At 38.5% G+C, this 12,929-nt stretch overlaps 1 protein-coding gene across 1 annotated transcript in view; it reads left to right on the top strand.

Moving 5' to 3' along the window:
• LOC125873504 (syntaxin-132-like) overlaps window positions 1–12,929 on the top strand; it is a 33,447-nt gene that overhangs the window by 13,116 nt on the left and 7,402 nt on the right. Inside the window, exons 4-10 of the mRNA XM_049554432.1 lie at window positions 4,983–5,031; window positions 7,612–7,700; window positions 7,785–7,858; window positions 8,988–9,030; window positions 9,112–9,172; window positions 9,261–9,286; window positions 9,377–9,454. Coding sequence (XP_049410389.1) covers window positions 4,983–5,031; window positions 7,612–7,700; window positions 7,785–7,858; window positions 8,988–9,030; window positions 9,112–9,172; window positions 9,261–9,286; window positions 9,377–9,454 — 420 coding nt within the window. The remainder of the gene's footprint in view (window positions 1–4,982; window positions 5,032–7,611; window positions 7,701–7,784; window positions 7,859–8,987; window positions 9,031–9,111; window positions 9,173–9,260; window positions 9,287–9,376; window positions 9,455–12,929) is intronic.

The raw sequence follows: 12,929 nt of genomic DNA, 5'->3' as shown, positions 1-12,929 counted from the left end.
ATAAAAAAGGGGTTGGAGACAAGGGGACCCCCTATCTCCTTTTCTTTTTATCTTGGCTATGGAGGGGTTGNCCGTTGGAGAGGAAGTCCCAATTGATGAAGGTCTTGATACAGAAGGCCAAGCAGGCACCTTATTAGACTGATTTAGTCCTTGTTTTCCTTCATTCTATGGCCAAACTCATCGCCTTATACACAGATCGAGGCTTGTGAATCCTAACATCCACACGAAGGTCTTCTTTGAGTCCGCTAAGGAAAACTCCAAGCAAACAATGTTCTGGCCAAGTTTGCACATGGGCTGCCCGTTTTGCTAATTCCTGCCTATACTCGAACACTGATCCAGTCTGTTGGATACTACACAAATGTTCATCTAGATTTTGAAACTCAGCGGGTCCGTAATTTTCCTGCATAACTTTCACCAACTCATCCCAGTAATAAATTGTTCTTTCACTGTTGATCCAAGCAAAATGATCCAATGCATCTCCTTCCAAATACATTGAATTTACATCAACCTTGCAATCATTAGGTGTTGGATAATTTTGAAAATACTTCTCTGTTTTCAAAATCCAACCTCGAGGATCTCCTCCTTCATACTTAGGAAATTCCATCTTTGTGTGCAAACGTTGATAAGTTTCTTGATGCCTCCAAGTGCTATGAACCTCACCCTCTTCCAGTAAAACTTTAGATTTTCCATGTTGATTTTGCATGTTTTGTGCTTATAATGCAGCCACATCAGCAGCCAAAGCGTCAATGGCTTCCAATTTCGTTGCTACAGTGGTCATTTGCTGGCCAATCATATCAGGAGTCGACATAATAGGTTCGTTGTGGGAAGCGTTGGTTCGTGTGTTAACCATGGTAGATCTTACTGCTCTGATACCAATGATAGAAACCGAGGCTTTTACTGGATAAAAGCAACATAAAATACAAAGAGAGACACAAGTATCTCGTATCTCGTAGAACAGTAAAAAATACAAAGAGAAACAAGTATCTCGTATCTATTAGAACAACCTTTTCTGCATTTAAAAGATATCTTACCATCTGTCTACTTATTTACTAGATCTCCTATTATATAATACATAACTTATAACTACTTTATAACTATTTAAGATAAGGATAGATAACTTCTAGTAAGAAACTGCTCATTGCTCCATGGGTGAAACCTCTAGGAATTTGAGAAGATGTAAATCATTATCTTCTCCTATCTTTCTTCGCTTCTTCCTCGAATAAGTACGTAAGATACGTGCCTTATCAGCGACCTTAATCANTTACACTGCAAATGGACAGATCAATTATGGCAGATGTTCATTCACAAGAGGAAGATCAAGTGGACAAAACCAGGGAGAATCACAGAAGTTCTAAAATGCTGGAATAGTGATGGAAATGCAGGAAAAAAGGAGGAGAGATGGAGGATTGTCCCAGCATGCATTTGGTGGACAATTTGGAATGAAAGGAATCAAAGATGTTTTGAAGGAAAGAACAACAATATTCAGAAGATAAAGATAAACTGCCTAGGTCTTTATTATTTTTGGTGTAAGCAAGTAGTAATAGGAAATTCTGAAGATGTTTCTAATGTTATTGACTGGCTGTAATTAGAAGATCTTAGGGCTGTTGTAAGTATAAAATTTTGGAGGGGAACTACTCTTTGATGTAGTATTCCTGTGGATATATAGAAGTAAATGTTACCTTTCTCAAAAAAAAAGATTGCCTTTAATTAGAACATAATAACCTGAAGTGGACCGCCTCTTACAAGGAGATCCGGCCCAATTTGCATCAAAATACCCAATAATGTGGGTGTCTCCCTTGTCTTCATACAGTAAACCCTGTCTTGGAGAACTTTTGATATATCACAGTATGCGAATCATTGCATTCCAGTGACTGACAAGGTGATTGCAGAAACTGGCTAACTACACTAACATCAAATACGATGTATGGTTGTGTGATCGTAAGGTAGTTGAGTTTGCCAACAAGTCTTTGATATCTGCTAGGATCTTTAGAGGCTCCCCTTATCGTGCAATAAGCTTAGTATTTGGATCCATGAGAGTGTCCACATGTTTGCAATCCAACATACAATGTCTTCCAAATTATTTTAGGTATATCCTTTGTGTAATATCAATACATTGCCAGAGATTGTGCCACTTCCATGCCTAGAAAGTAAGCTTGTCCAATTCTTTAATCTGAAAGTGACTTAAAAGGTAATGTTTGAGTTGAGAAATCTTTCATGATCATCACATGTGATAACAATATCATCAACATAAATAACTAAAAAGATACATTTGCCATGAGTTGAATGCCTTTAAAATATGGAGTGATCAACTTTTGTTTGGATCATTTCAAACTCTTGGACAACAACTCGAAAACGACCAAATCATGCTCTAGGAGAGTGGTTGAGACCATAAAGGGATTGGCGAAGTCTACATATTAGTCCAGACTCACCCTGAACAACAAATCCTGGTGGTTGCTCCATATAAACCACTTCAGCAAGTTCTCCATGAAGGAATGCATTTTTGATGTCTAGATGGAAAAAGGACATGATTGTGAATGAGAAATGTCTGGGTTGTTTCAATTACAGTTGGTTTCATAATGGGGCTGTTCACATGTTCTTATGCTCAACAACTCCATTTTGTTGAGGAGTATGTGCATAAGAAGACAAGTGTAATATGCCTTGAGATTACATAAAAGAACAGAGAGAAGGGGGGAAATATTCTCAGCCATTATCACTGATTAACTTCTTAATGGAAATTACCAAAGTGATTGTGAATTTCGACACAAAACTTCTAAAAGATAGAGAACTCAACTCTATTATTCATTAAAAATAACCATGTGCAACGAGAATAATGATCAATAAAAGTCGCAAAATAATGAAAGCCCTAGGAAGGACTGCCACAACTTAGATGTCTGAATGGGCAGTTTCAAACATAGAAGTGTCCCTATTATTGATACGCTTTGGGAAAGAGTGTCGGGGGGTGCTTATGACTCATATTTGTTTACACTAGATAAACTGGGAACCATCTTCTGCAATATCAAGAGACTCGGATGACCCAATTGATTATGGTGATTCAGAGGAAGTAGCGCAAGTGATAGAAACATGTGGGTGTGGGATGGATAGCAGGTACAATCCCTCTGATTCATGTCCTTTTCCAATCATGTGTCTCGTACTCCGGCCTGCACAAGAACAAAATTATCAAAAAAAGTTAAAACACATTTATGGTTTTTGGTAAATTTGATAATGGAAATAAGATTATATAGACATGCAGGTGCAAAAAAGTATGGAATGCAGAGGGTAAGCTATACCTATCCCTTTTACTATAATCTTTGATCAGTTAGTCTTAGTAACAGTATAAAGAATAGAAGGGGAAGTAAGAGTAGGGAGAGTATTTTTGTTACCAAAAATATGGTCAAAAGCACCAAAATCAAGAATCTATTGTTCCTGAGATGAAGACTCTGCGACATAAGCAAAAAAATCACTAGGTTGCATTGTGCAAGCAACTTGTGAAGTTGATGACTGTTGTCTTGATGCTTGTTACTGAAGATAGTCATTATAGTTTGCTCTAGTTGAAGTGATAGATTGAGATGATTCATCCCTGACATCAGGTGTGGGAAAAATACCAGCTCCATTATGAACCACATTTGTTATACGTCGAGGGCGATCATTATTGTGTGGAGGCTTACCATGAAGAAGCCTACATTGTTCTCCTTACATGCCCTCCCTTATTACAATGAGTGTTATGTAAGAGGAGAAGTCGCCATTCCTCTCTTACATATCCCTTACTACAATGAGTGCAATATTTATTGTTCCTCCGTTTCCCTTTCCTATATCCACCTTGAAAATTGTTAGTTTGAGCAACCATGATAGACGCATCATAGGAATTTACCTCTGGTGGTGCAGATGTGATGCACAATAGTCTGGAAAATACTTCTTCCAAGGTAAGACCAGATAGACTAGAAAGGATCTAGTCACGAACTGAGGTGAGATCTTCTCTCAACCCAATCATAGCCAAAACCATAAAGAACCTGTTGCTTTGAGTATCCTGATCACCCGTTTTGTCAGTAAAAGGCATAAGACAAACAAATTTATATTTCAAGGATTCTACTTGACCCAAATAATTTGCCATGTCTTCTTGGTTCTGTTGTAGATGAACAATATCTGACACAACTTTGTAAATGAGTTGTATGTCATTTGTGTACAAAGTTGACTTTGTTCCACTTTGCAACAAATCCTACAAGACTGAAACAAATTTAATAACTTAGGATCAATGGAATTTCATAGAAGACTACACAATTATGCATCATTTTTAATCCAAGTCAGCCTTTTAGTTGATGCCATGTCACTAGAAGTTTTTATCAAGTGATCATCATATTCTTGACCTATAATCATAATTCTACAAAGTAGCTTAGGAAGAATAATTGCCACTATGATCTAGTTTTGTTGTAGTAATTGTAAGTGATAGTGCCCCCAAGGCCTAGCTCAAGTGGCAAAAGGTGGAGGATTTGTGGCTTAGGTCGCAGGTTCAAGCCCCACATCACGCAAAGCGAAGCCTGGTATTTAAGTGGAGAAGGGTAGAGGGGCGGGCCCATTATCCACCGAGTTTAGAAGGCTATGATTGGTNGGGGGGGGGGGGTCAAAGACGGGTTTCTCGGTTAAAAAAAAATAAAAAAATAAAAATGTAAGTTTGGAAGAGAGTTGGCCTTCCAATATTCTGAATTCCATTGTTTCGGACATGATTTATCACCAAAAGATATAGAAACCAGTAGTAACAAAACAGAAAAAATCTGGCAAATATAAACTTTTTTTTTTGTTTCTTCGATTCAGTTTTAAAGACTGAATAGCTTCAGGACTTGTGCCTGGGAGCATTTCTTTTCCCTCTCATTGATCACTTGAACTGCTTTATGAGATGGGACCGGGACCAATTGAGCTTTAATGATCTTACTGGTTTCCTTAAATATTTAAGTGTTAAAAACCTCATGGTTTTCCAATACTCTTCACAGGATGCTCATGAAGAATCAAAGGCTGTCACGAAAGCTACTGCTATGAAAGGTAATCCATTTTCTTGTGGTTATGCTGCTGTGGCATGTGCTGGAAAAAATTGATTTGCATTACTGATACATTATTTTCTAGTACATAGTAGATGCTCTATAAGCTAGTTCAGCTAAGGGTTGAGTAAGAAACCTTTAATATGATCACTGAGTTATATTACAAATATTTTCCCACTTGATAGTTGAATAGTTATGGATGGTTTAGTTTATAAAGGAGGAAATGGGTGAAGAAAACGATCCTCCAAAGATCTCTGTTGTTATTTTAATATATCTAGATATAAAGATCTGTTCTAAAACGACATTAAACTAAAAACAATTTTATGAAGGGCTACAAAACCAATTAACCCCCCTTCCTTTTGTTTTTTAGATAGGAAAAAACAAAGATAATAAAATACATGTTAATGAATCTTGGCCTAACTCAACCCCAAAAGCTAGATCATGAGGGGAGGGTTGCGCAAGGTTATATAAAGAGACCTCCCATTACTAAGTCAGCCAATGTGGAACTCAACACCCTCCACACGTGACACACTGAGCAACAGTACTTGCGTGATTCCGAAGAGACTCGTTATATTCCTTTATAGCAATAGGATCATAACTAGGTGGTGGACCATACAAAATATGATATATGTCACGAGTGTGTCCAAGTTTATGGCAATAACTACACTTGGATCGAGATCTACCAAAATGACTTCCTCCTCTTCGATTCTCCGTAGGCTGATATGTTCGCTTGTCTATGGTTTGAGATGTGAGAACAGAGAAGACAATGGTGGATGATGAAACTACTTTGTGACAGGGAGGCGCAACAAGACGAAGTAGACCAGAGAATAATTCATCAATTGTAGGAATTGTAGGACTAGCTAAAATCTGATCACGTACTGAATCATGGTCAGGAGGAAGTCCAGCGAAACAAGGTCTGTCTGTGCTCTTGTTGTTTTTCTACGTTCGTAGTGACTGACATCAACCTCTCAAATTCCTCCATGACTACTTGTACTTGTCATAAGTATTTAGACATATCAGATTCTTGTTTCTTTAAGTTATTCATGCGAGAGATCACACCATAGAACCGAGATATGTCATTAGTGTATAAAGCATGAGCCTTTTCCCAAACTGAATAGCATGTCTTGAATGGGCGAAACAAGGGCATCAACTTGGAATCAATAGATCGTCATATGAGACTACATAATTGAGTATCAATCTTCTCCCATTGTGCTATGCTTTTGCATGTTCCTCACTAGCATTTGCCATTTCATCTACCACACAAGCATTGGTTCTTAAATGGTCTTAGATACCTCGACCCTTGCACCACAACTCAATTGAGGAAGCCCAAGCTAAATAGTTTGAGCTTCCCATTAATGATTTTGAAGTAATCATAGGGCTTGAACTTCCACTTTTGGGGCCAAAAATATCAATCCCGAAAGACAACTTGTAAAAATCAGGCAAAAAAAAATGTTTCTATCGCCGGAAAATTAGATCTGCCACCGGAAAGTGGACAGAAATCAAAGAAAAAAAACTATATATGTAGGGTCAGAATTACGAGGCGACCCCGGAAAAACAATATGCTGAAAAAAGGGACGGAAACAGCCTAAAAATTCTGGAAAAGTGGCTGGAATCTTGAAAAAAAAAACGGATCTGATTGCCCAAAAATGGTCGGCATCAGGAAATAATTGTATAGGTAGCCTCAGAAGGGAGAGCCGATACAACTGGAAAAAGAAAAACTGCCGAAAAGTTGCCAGAACTGACCTCACACGCCGGCGCGTGGTCAAATTTCGCCGGAAAATTCCCACCTCTGATCGGTGCGTGAGGTGGTATTTTCCGGTGGGTCTGATTGGGGTTTTGTCGTCGGAGAGTGAGGGACCCAGTGGTGGTGTTGGTTTTCCCACAACACTAGCGAAAAGAGATGATGACAAAATTCAATTTCGACCATCGCCGGAAATTTCTGTAAAGGTTTCTCACCATTGCTCTGATACCATGTGAGAAATAAAGGAGAAAATATTATTGAAATTGTGTGTCTTCATTAAGACCCTATTTATAGACACTATATTAAACTCCTTTCTAAATTGTAATTCCTATTCCTATTCTAAATAGGATTGTAATACTTAATTCTATTCTAACACTTTTATGGCTGTCAACAAATTACACGGTGACGATATTTTCTGTCAAAGGTCACTCGTAAATCCATAACAATTACTTTCTCTGCTGGTCTTATACCATGTAGGGAATAAGAGAGACTGGAGAAAAAAATTGAGAGAATTTGTGAAAGAAGATGTATGACATTTGCGTCTTTTATGTTCACGGCTCACGCTCTACAATGCACTTCTATTACATTTTTCAATGGGGAACACTTGCATAAACTTCTATATATTACATGTAAGTCCTATCTATTTACACAATCTGTGATTAGTGCTTGATTCTAATTATAGGAACCTTATTAGCAATTTCAATGAGTGATGAAAGATATAGGTGCAGTTTCATGTTGAGTAATCATCTTTCTTTGCTTTTTGTTTCATGTTCACAATGGGTTTATAACTATTTTTAACTCATTTTAAGTATATGTTTCTAAGCGATGAGATTGTAAATGCAGCAATTAAGCAGCGAATGGAAAAAGATGTTGACGAAGTTAGCAAAGTAGCTCGATTCATCAAATTAAAGATTGAGGAACTTGACAAAGAAGTGAGTAAGATTAAATGCTTTCATCTCTTAGTTCTGGTACTTCTGTGTTTCTTTTGGTTACAATCTATTTTTCCTATATTGTAGAATCTGTCCAATAGAAGCAAACCAGGGTGTGGTAAAGGATCAGCTGTTGACAGATCAAGAACCGCAACAACAGTGTAATTTTGAGTGCTTACATCTCTTTTGTCTACTCAATATTTGTTTCTTTTTTGATATGGTCACACCTCGGTGTTATTTTGACATTTGTGGGTGGGTATCTCTGAATAACTTCTTTTAATGGATGCACAAACTGACTGCTGGCACAAAACAATATATTGGGACATACAGGTGTGGCGCATGGTTCACAGCATCTCTCAAGAGCCCTGGGTGATGCCAGAACATACTGCTGATCTTTTGAGCTGCTGGATGAGGAGGGGGGGAAGCAAGACCCAAAAAAGATGGTGGTCTATAGTACCTACTTGTGTCTGGTGGGCTATTTGGAGAGAAAGAAACCTTAGGTGTCATGAGAATATTACTAACTCTATTCAGAAAGTTAAAGAAAATTGCATTAACATGTTGTTTTTTTGGTGTAAAGAAGATGGTATAGAAGAAGTAGAACAGCTGGTAGATTTCCTAGGATCTATGTAATTATGGTTTCAACTTGTAACTTTTTGGAGGTAGCCAGCATACCCTTAATGCTGAAGAATACAACTTTAACTGTTATAAAAAAAAACAATATATTGGGACATACAGTGGATAAGTTTGAGGGTAGGTCTAGGGTATCTCCGTGCATTTGCTAGTATGACTGTATACTATGTTCTCTTGTCCTACAGTTATGGCATACTACTTAGAGTCGAATTGCTATATTACTACCTTTTACACAAATTGATGTTGTTTCTGTAGTTCTTCTTAGCAGCATATTTATTGTTGGCTTCTGCCTTGTTAAGATCGCATATCTGAATTATATGAACATAATCTTCTGACTCGTACTACAAAAGTAATTACCAATCTATATGCTCATAAAGAACAATTTTTAGTTCTTAAATGCACAATTCCTAGAGGGTTCCAAACCTAGCCTTCCAATATGAGTGCGAGTCAAGCAAGCCTGAATCCATCCAATGAATGAAATGACAACATATGAAGTCAGTATCTTCCAATTTGTCATAATACTTAATGTGTCAGAAAAATGAAGCACAATAGTTATGCCTTTTCTCAGGCTTCTCTTCTTTTCCAACAATTCAGATTCTCTACTAGTCTTATTACACATGTGGTCAACGAGTGAACTCAGCCTGTTATCTTTAATTGCAGTTCCTTGAAAAAGAAATTCAAAGATAAAATGTCCGAGTTTCAGGTATGCCAGCTACATTAATAATGGTTCTTTCTCTTCTGATTTTTTCTTGCTTTTTAGGTTTAGTTGATAATTTTTTTACAGACACTACGAGAAAACATCCACAAAGAATATCGTGAGGTTGTTGAAAGGCGTGTATATACGGGTATTAAGAACAACGGATTTGAGATTCTGCATCGATTACTTAGAATTTTTATCCAATTGTAACTATTTGCTTTTGGTGTGTATGACAGTGACGGGCAGTCGAGCTGATGAAGAGGTGAATCTATGTAGTGTTGTTGAATTCTTGAAAATGTCAGTTTTCTGTGCACATGTTCTAATGTTTCCCTGTATTTTCTGCTCCATGCAGACAATTGATCGGTTGATAGAAACCGGGGACAGTGAGCAGATATTCCAGAAAGCTATCCGGGAACAAGGGCGAGGGCAGGTATGCTCCTGCTCGGCTGTTTGTGCTATCTTTTTCTGTCAGTAGCTTCACAGTGGTGTCGTAGTAATAGTTCATGCCGTCCTGCTCAGCTGTTTATCCTATCCTTTTTAGTCAGTAGCTTCACAGTGGTGTCCTAGTAAAGTTCACATATGACGAAGGGTCATTATATCATGCTTTTAACTTACATTCCAAATGCATTGGGTCATGGTGGTTATGCTTGTAAAGCTGACCAATTAGGTTTCTATTTAAACTTCCTGGTTTATTTATGGTCTGTTAGAATAGAAATATGTACATATACTCCTACTTAGAATAGGAAGAAGAATAGGAATAGGAATCCTAGTTAGAAAAGGATTTCAATGTATTGTCTATAAATAGGGTCTCAATGTAACAATTTAGATACACAATTCAATAATATCTTCCCCATATATTTCTCACATGGTATCAGAGCATTGGTGAGAAATTTTAAGTCATCGTGTCAAATTCCGGCAACGACGGTTGGGACTGATTTGTGTCATCTTTCGTTCTGAAGGTGTTGTGCGAAAGACAACACCATCACGAGGCTCGGGAAGCTCAGGCGACCGGACCCCAATCAGATCCACTGAAAAACAACCCCCCACGCGCTCCCACTCGCCGGTCGGAGGTGGAAACTTTTCGGCGAGATCTGTTCACGCGCTGGCGCGTGATTGCTGCTCTGGTCATCTTTTTTTGAGCTGTTTTCTTCTGTTGAGGTCGCCCAGTATTTTCGACCAGATTCCATTCAGTTTTCTCCAGATCTGATCACCGGAATTAGGGTTTCAGTGATTTTCAGGCAGTTTCCGGCGAGTTCCCGGTGAAATCAGATTTTTCATGCCACTGTGGGTAGATTCCGGCAGTTTCCAGCTCTTTTCAAGTCAAATTTCGAAAAATGTCTTTCGGATGTGATGTTTTTGGTTCCAAAAATACGGGGATTGGAAGTTCAAGCCTTACAATCACTTCAGAACCATTAATGGGAAGTTCAAACTATTTAGCTTGGGCTTCTTCAGTTGCGTTGTGGTGCAAAGGTCAAGGTATTCACGATCACTTAACAAACAATGCTTGGGTTGAAGATGAAAAGACAAAGTCTAGTGACGAAGGTGCAAAAGCCAAAGCACAATGGGAGAAAGTGGATGCCCAATTATGTAGTCTCCTTTGGCGCTTTATTGATTCTAAGTTGATGCCCTTGTTTCGCCCATCCCAGACATGTTATTTAGTTTGGAAAAAGGCACGTGCTTTATACACTAATGACATATCTCGATTCTATGATGTGATATCTCGGATGACCAACTTAAAGAAACAAGAATCCGATATGTCTACTTGGGACAAGTACAGGCAGTCATGGAGGAATTTGAAACATTGATGCCTATCACTACAAACGTGGAAAAGCAACAAGAGCAAAGGCATACATTGTTTCTAGTTCTTACACTTGCTGGACTTCCTACTGACCATAACTCTATGCGTGACCAGATTTTAGCCAGTCCTACATTCTATTTATTAAATAACAAGACGTAAGAACTGCATCTCCCCAAAAACGCAGCGGAACATGGGATTCAAGGAGAAGAGTACGAGCAGTCTCAATAAGATGCCTATTTTTCCTTTCTGCTACACCGTTTTGTTGAGGGGTGTATGGACAAGTAGTCTGGTGAATAATGCCTTGGTGAGTCATAAACTCCTGAAATTGGGAGGATAAGTATTCTAAGGCATTATCACTACGAAAAGTACGAATAGAGACACCAAATTCATTTTTTATTTCAGCAAAAAATCTTTTAAATATAGAAAATAACTCAGAATGATCTTTCATTAAGAAAACCCAAGTACATCTTGAATAGTCATCAATGAAACTAACAAAATAACGAAATCCTAAGGTGGAATTGACTCTACTAGGACCCCAAATATCAGAATGAACTAATGAAAAAATAGACTCTGAACGACCCTCAGTACTACGTGAAAATTTAGCACGAGTGTGTTTCCCAAGTTGACACGACTCACAATTTAATTTGGATAAACTAGACAAACTAGACACCATCTTTTGCAGTTTGGATAGACTCGGATGTCCCAAACGTTTGTGAATTAGATCTGGGGAATCTGTAATGAAGCATGCTTTCAAGGAATTTGGAGAGGCAAGGTAGTAAAGGCCTTGTGATTCATGTCCTGTTCCAATCGTCTGTCCCGTACTGCGGTCCTGCATGAGAAAAAAGTCATCAAAAAAGGTTATGCTACAATGTAGAGCCTTCGTCAAACGACTAACAGATGCTAGATTAAAAGGAGAACCAGAGACATAAAGAACAGAGTCTAGGGTGACAGAAGATAAGGGTTTGGCTTTTCCAACCCCTTTTGGTTTTGTTTGGATCCCATTAGCTAAAGTAATAGCAGGAAGAGATTGTGAATAAACAATATCAGAGAAATTTTAAGTCATCGTGTCAAATTCCAGCGACGACGGTTGGGACTGATTTGTGTCATCTTTCATTCTGAAGGTGTTGTGCGAAAGACAACACCATCACGAGGCTCGAGAAGCACAGGCGACCGGACCCCAATCAGATCCACCGAAAAATGCGCCCCCACGCGCTCCCACGCGCCGGTCGGAGGTGGGAACTTTCCGGCGAGATCTGTTCACGCGCTGGCGCGTGACTATTACTTTAGCTAATGGGATCCAAACAAAACCAAAAGGGGTTGGAAAAGCCAAACCCTTATCTTTTGTCACCCTAGACTCTGTTCTTTATGTCTCTGGTTCTCCTTTTAATCTAGCATCTGTTAGTCGTTTGACGAAGGCTCTACATTGTAGCATAACCTTTTTTGATGATTTTTTTCTCATGCAGGACCGCAGTACGGGACAGACGATTGGAACAGGACATGTATCACAAGGCCTTTACTACCTTGCCTCTTCAAATTCCTTGAAAGCATGCTTCGTTACAGATTCCCCAGATCTAATTCACAAACGTTTGGGACATCCGAGTCTTTCCAAACTGCAAAAGATGGTGTCTAGTTTGTCTAGTTTATCCAAATTAGATTGTGAGTCGTGTCAACTTGGGAAACACACTCGTGCTACATTTTCACGTAGTACTGAGGGTCGTTCAGAGTCAATTTTTTCATTAGTTCATTCTGATATTTGGGGTCCTAGTAGAGTCAATTCCACCTTAGGATTTCGTTATTTTGTTAGTTTCATTGATGACTATTCAAGATGTACTTGGGTTTTCTTAATGAAAGATCGTTCTGAGTTATTTTCTATATTTAAAAGTTTTTTTGCTGAAATAAAAAATCAATTTGGTGTCTCTATTCGTACTTTTCGTAGTGATAATGCCTTAGAATACTTATCCTCCCAATTTCAGGAGTTTATGACTCACCAAGGCATTATTCACCAGACTACTTGTCCATACACCCCTCAATAAAACGGTGTAGCAGAAAGGAAAAATAGGCATCTTATTGAGACTGCTCGTACTCTTCTCCTTGAATCCCATGTTCC

This window comes from Solanum stenotomum, chromosome 1, assembly GCF_019186545.1.
Source record: "Solanum stenotomum isolate F172 chromosome 1, ASM1918654v1, whole genome shotgun sequence".
Classification (NCBI taxonomy): Eukaryota; Viridiplantae; Streptophyta; class Magnoliopsida; order Solanales; family Solanaceae; genus Solanum; species Solanum stenotomum.
The sequence above is the reverse complement of the archived record's forward strand: the minus strand, read 5'-3'. Positions and strand labels throughout refer to the sequence as shown.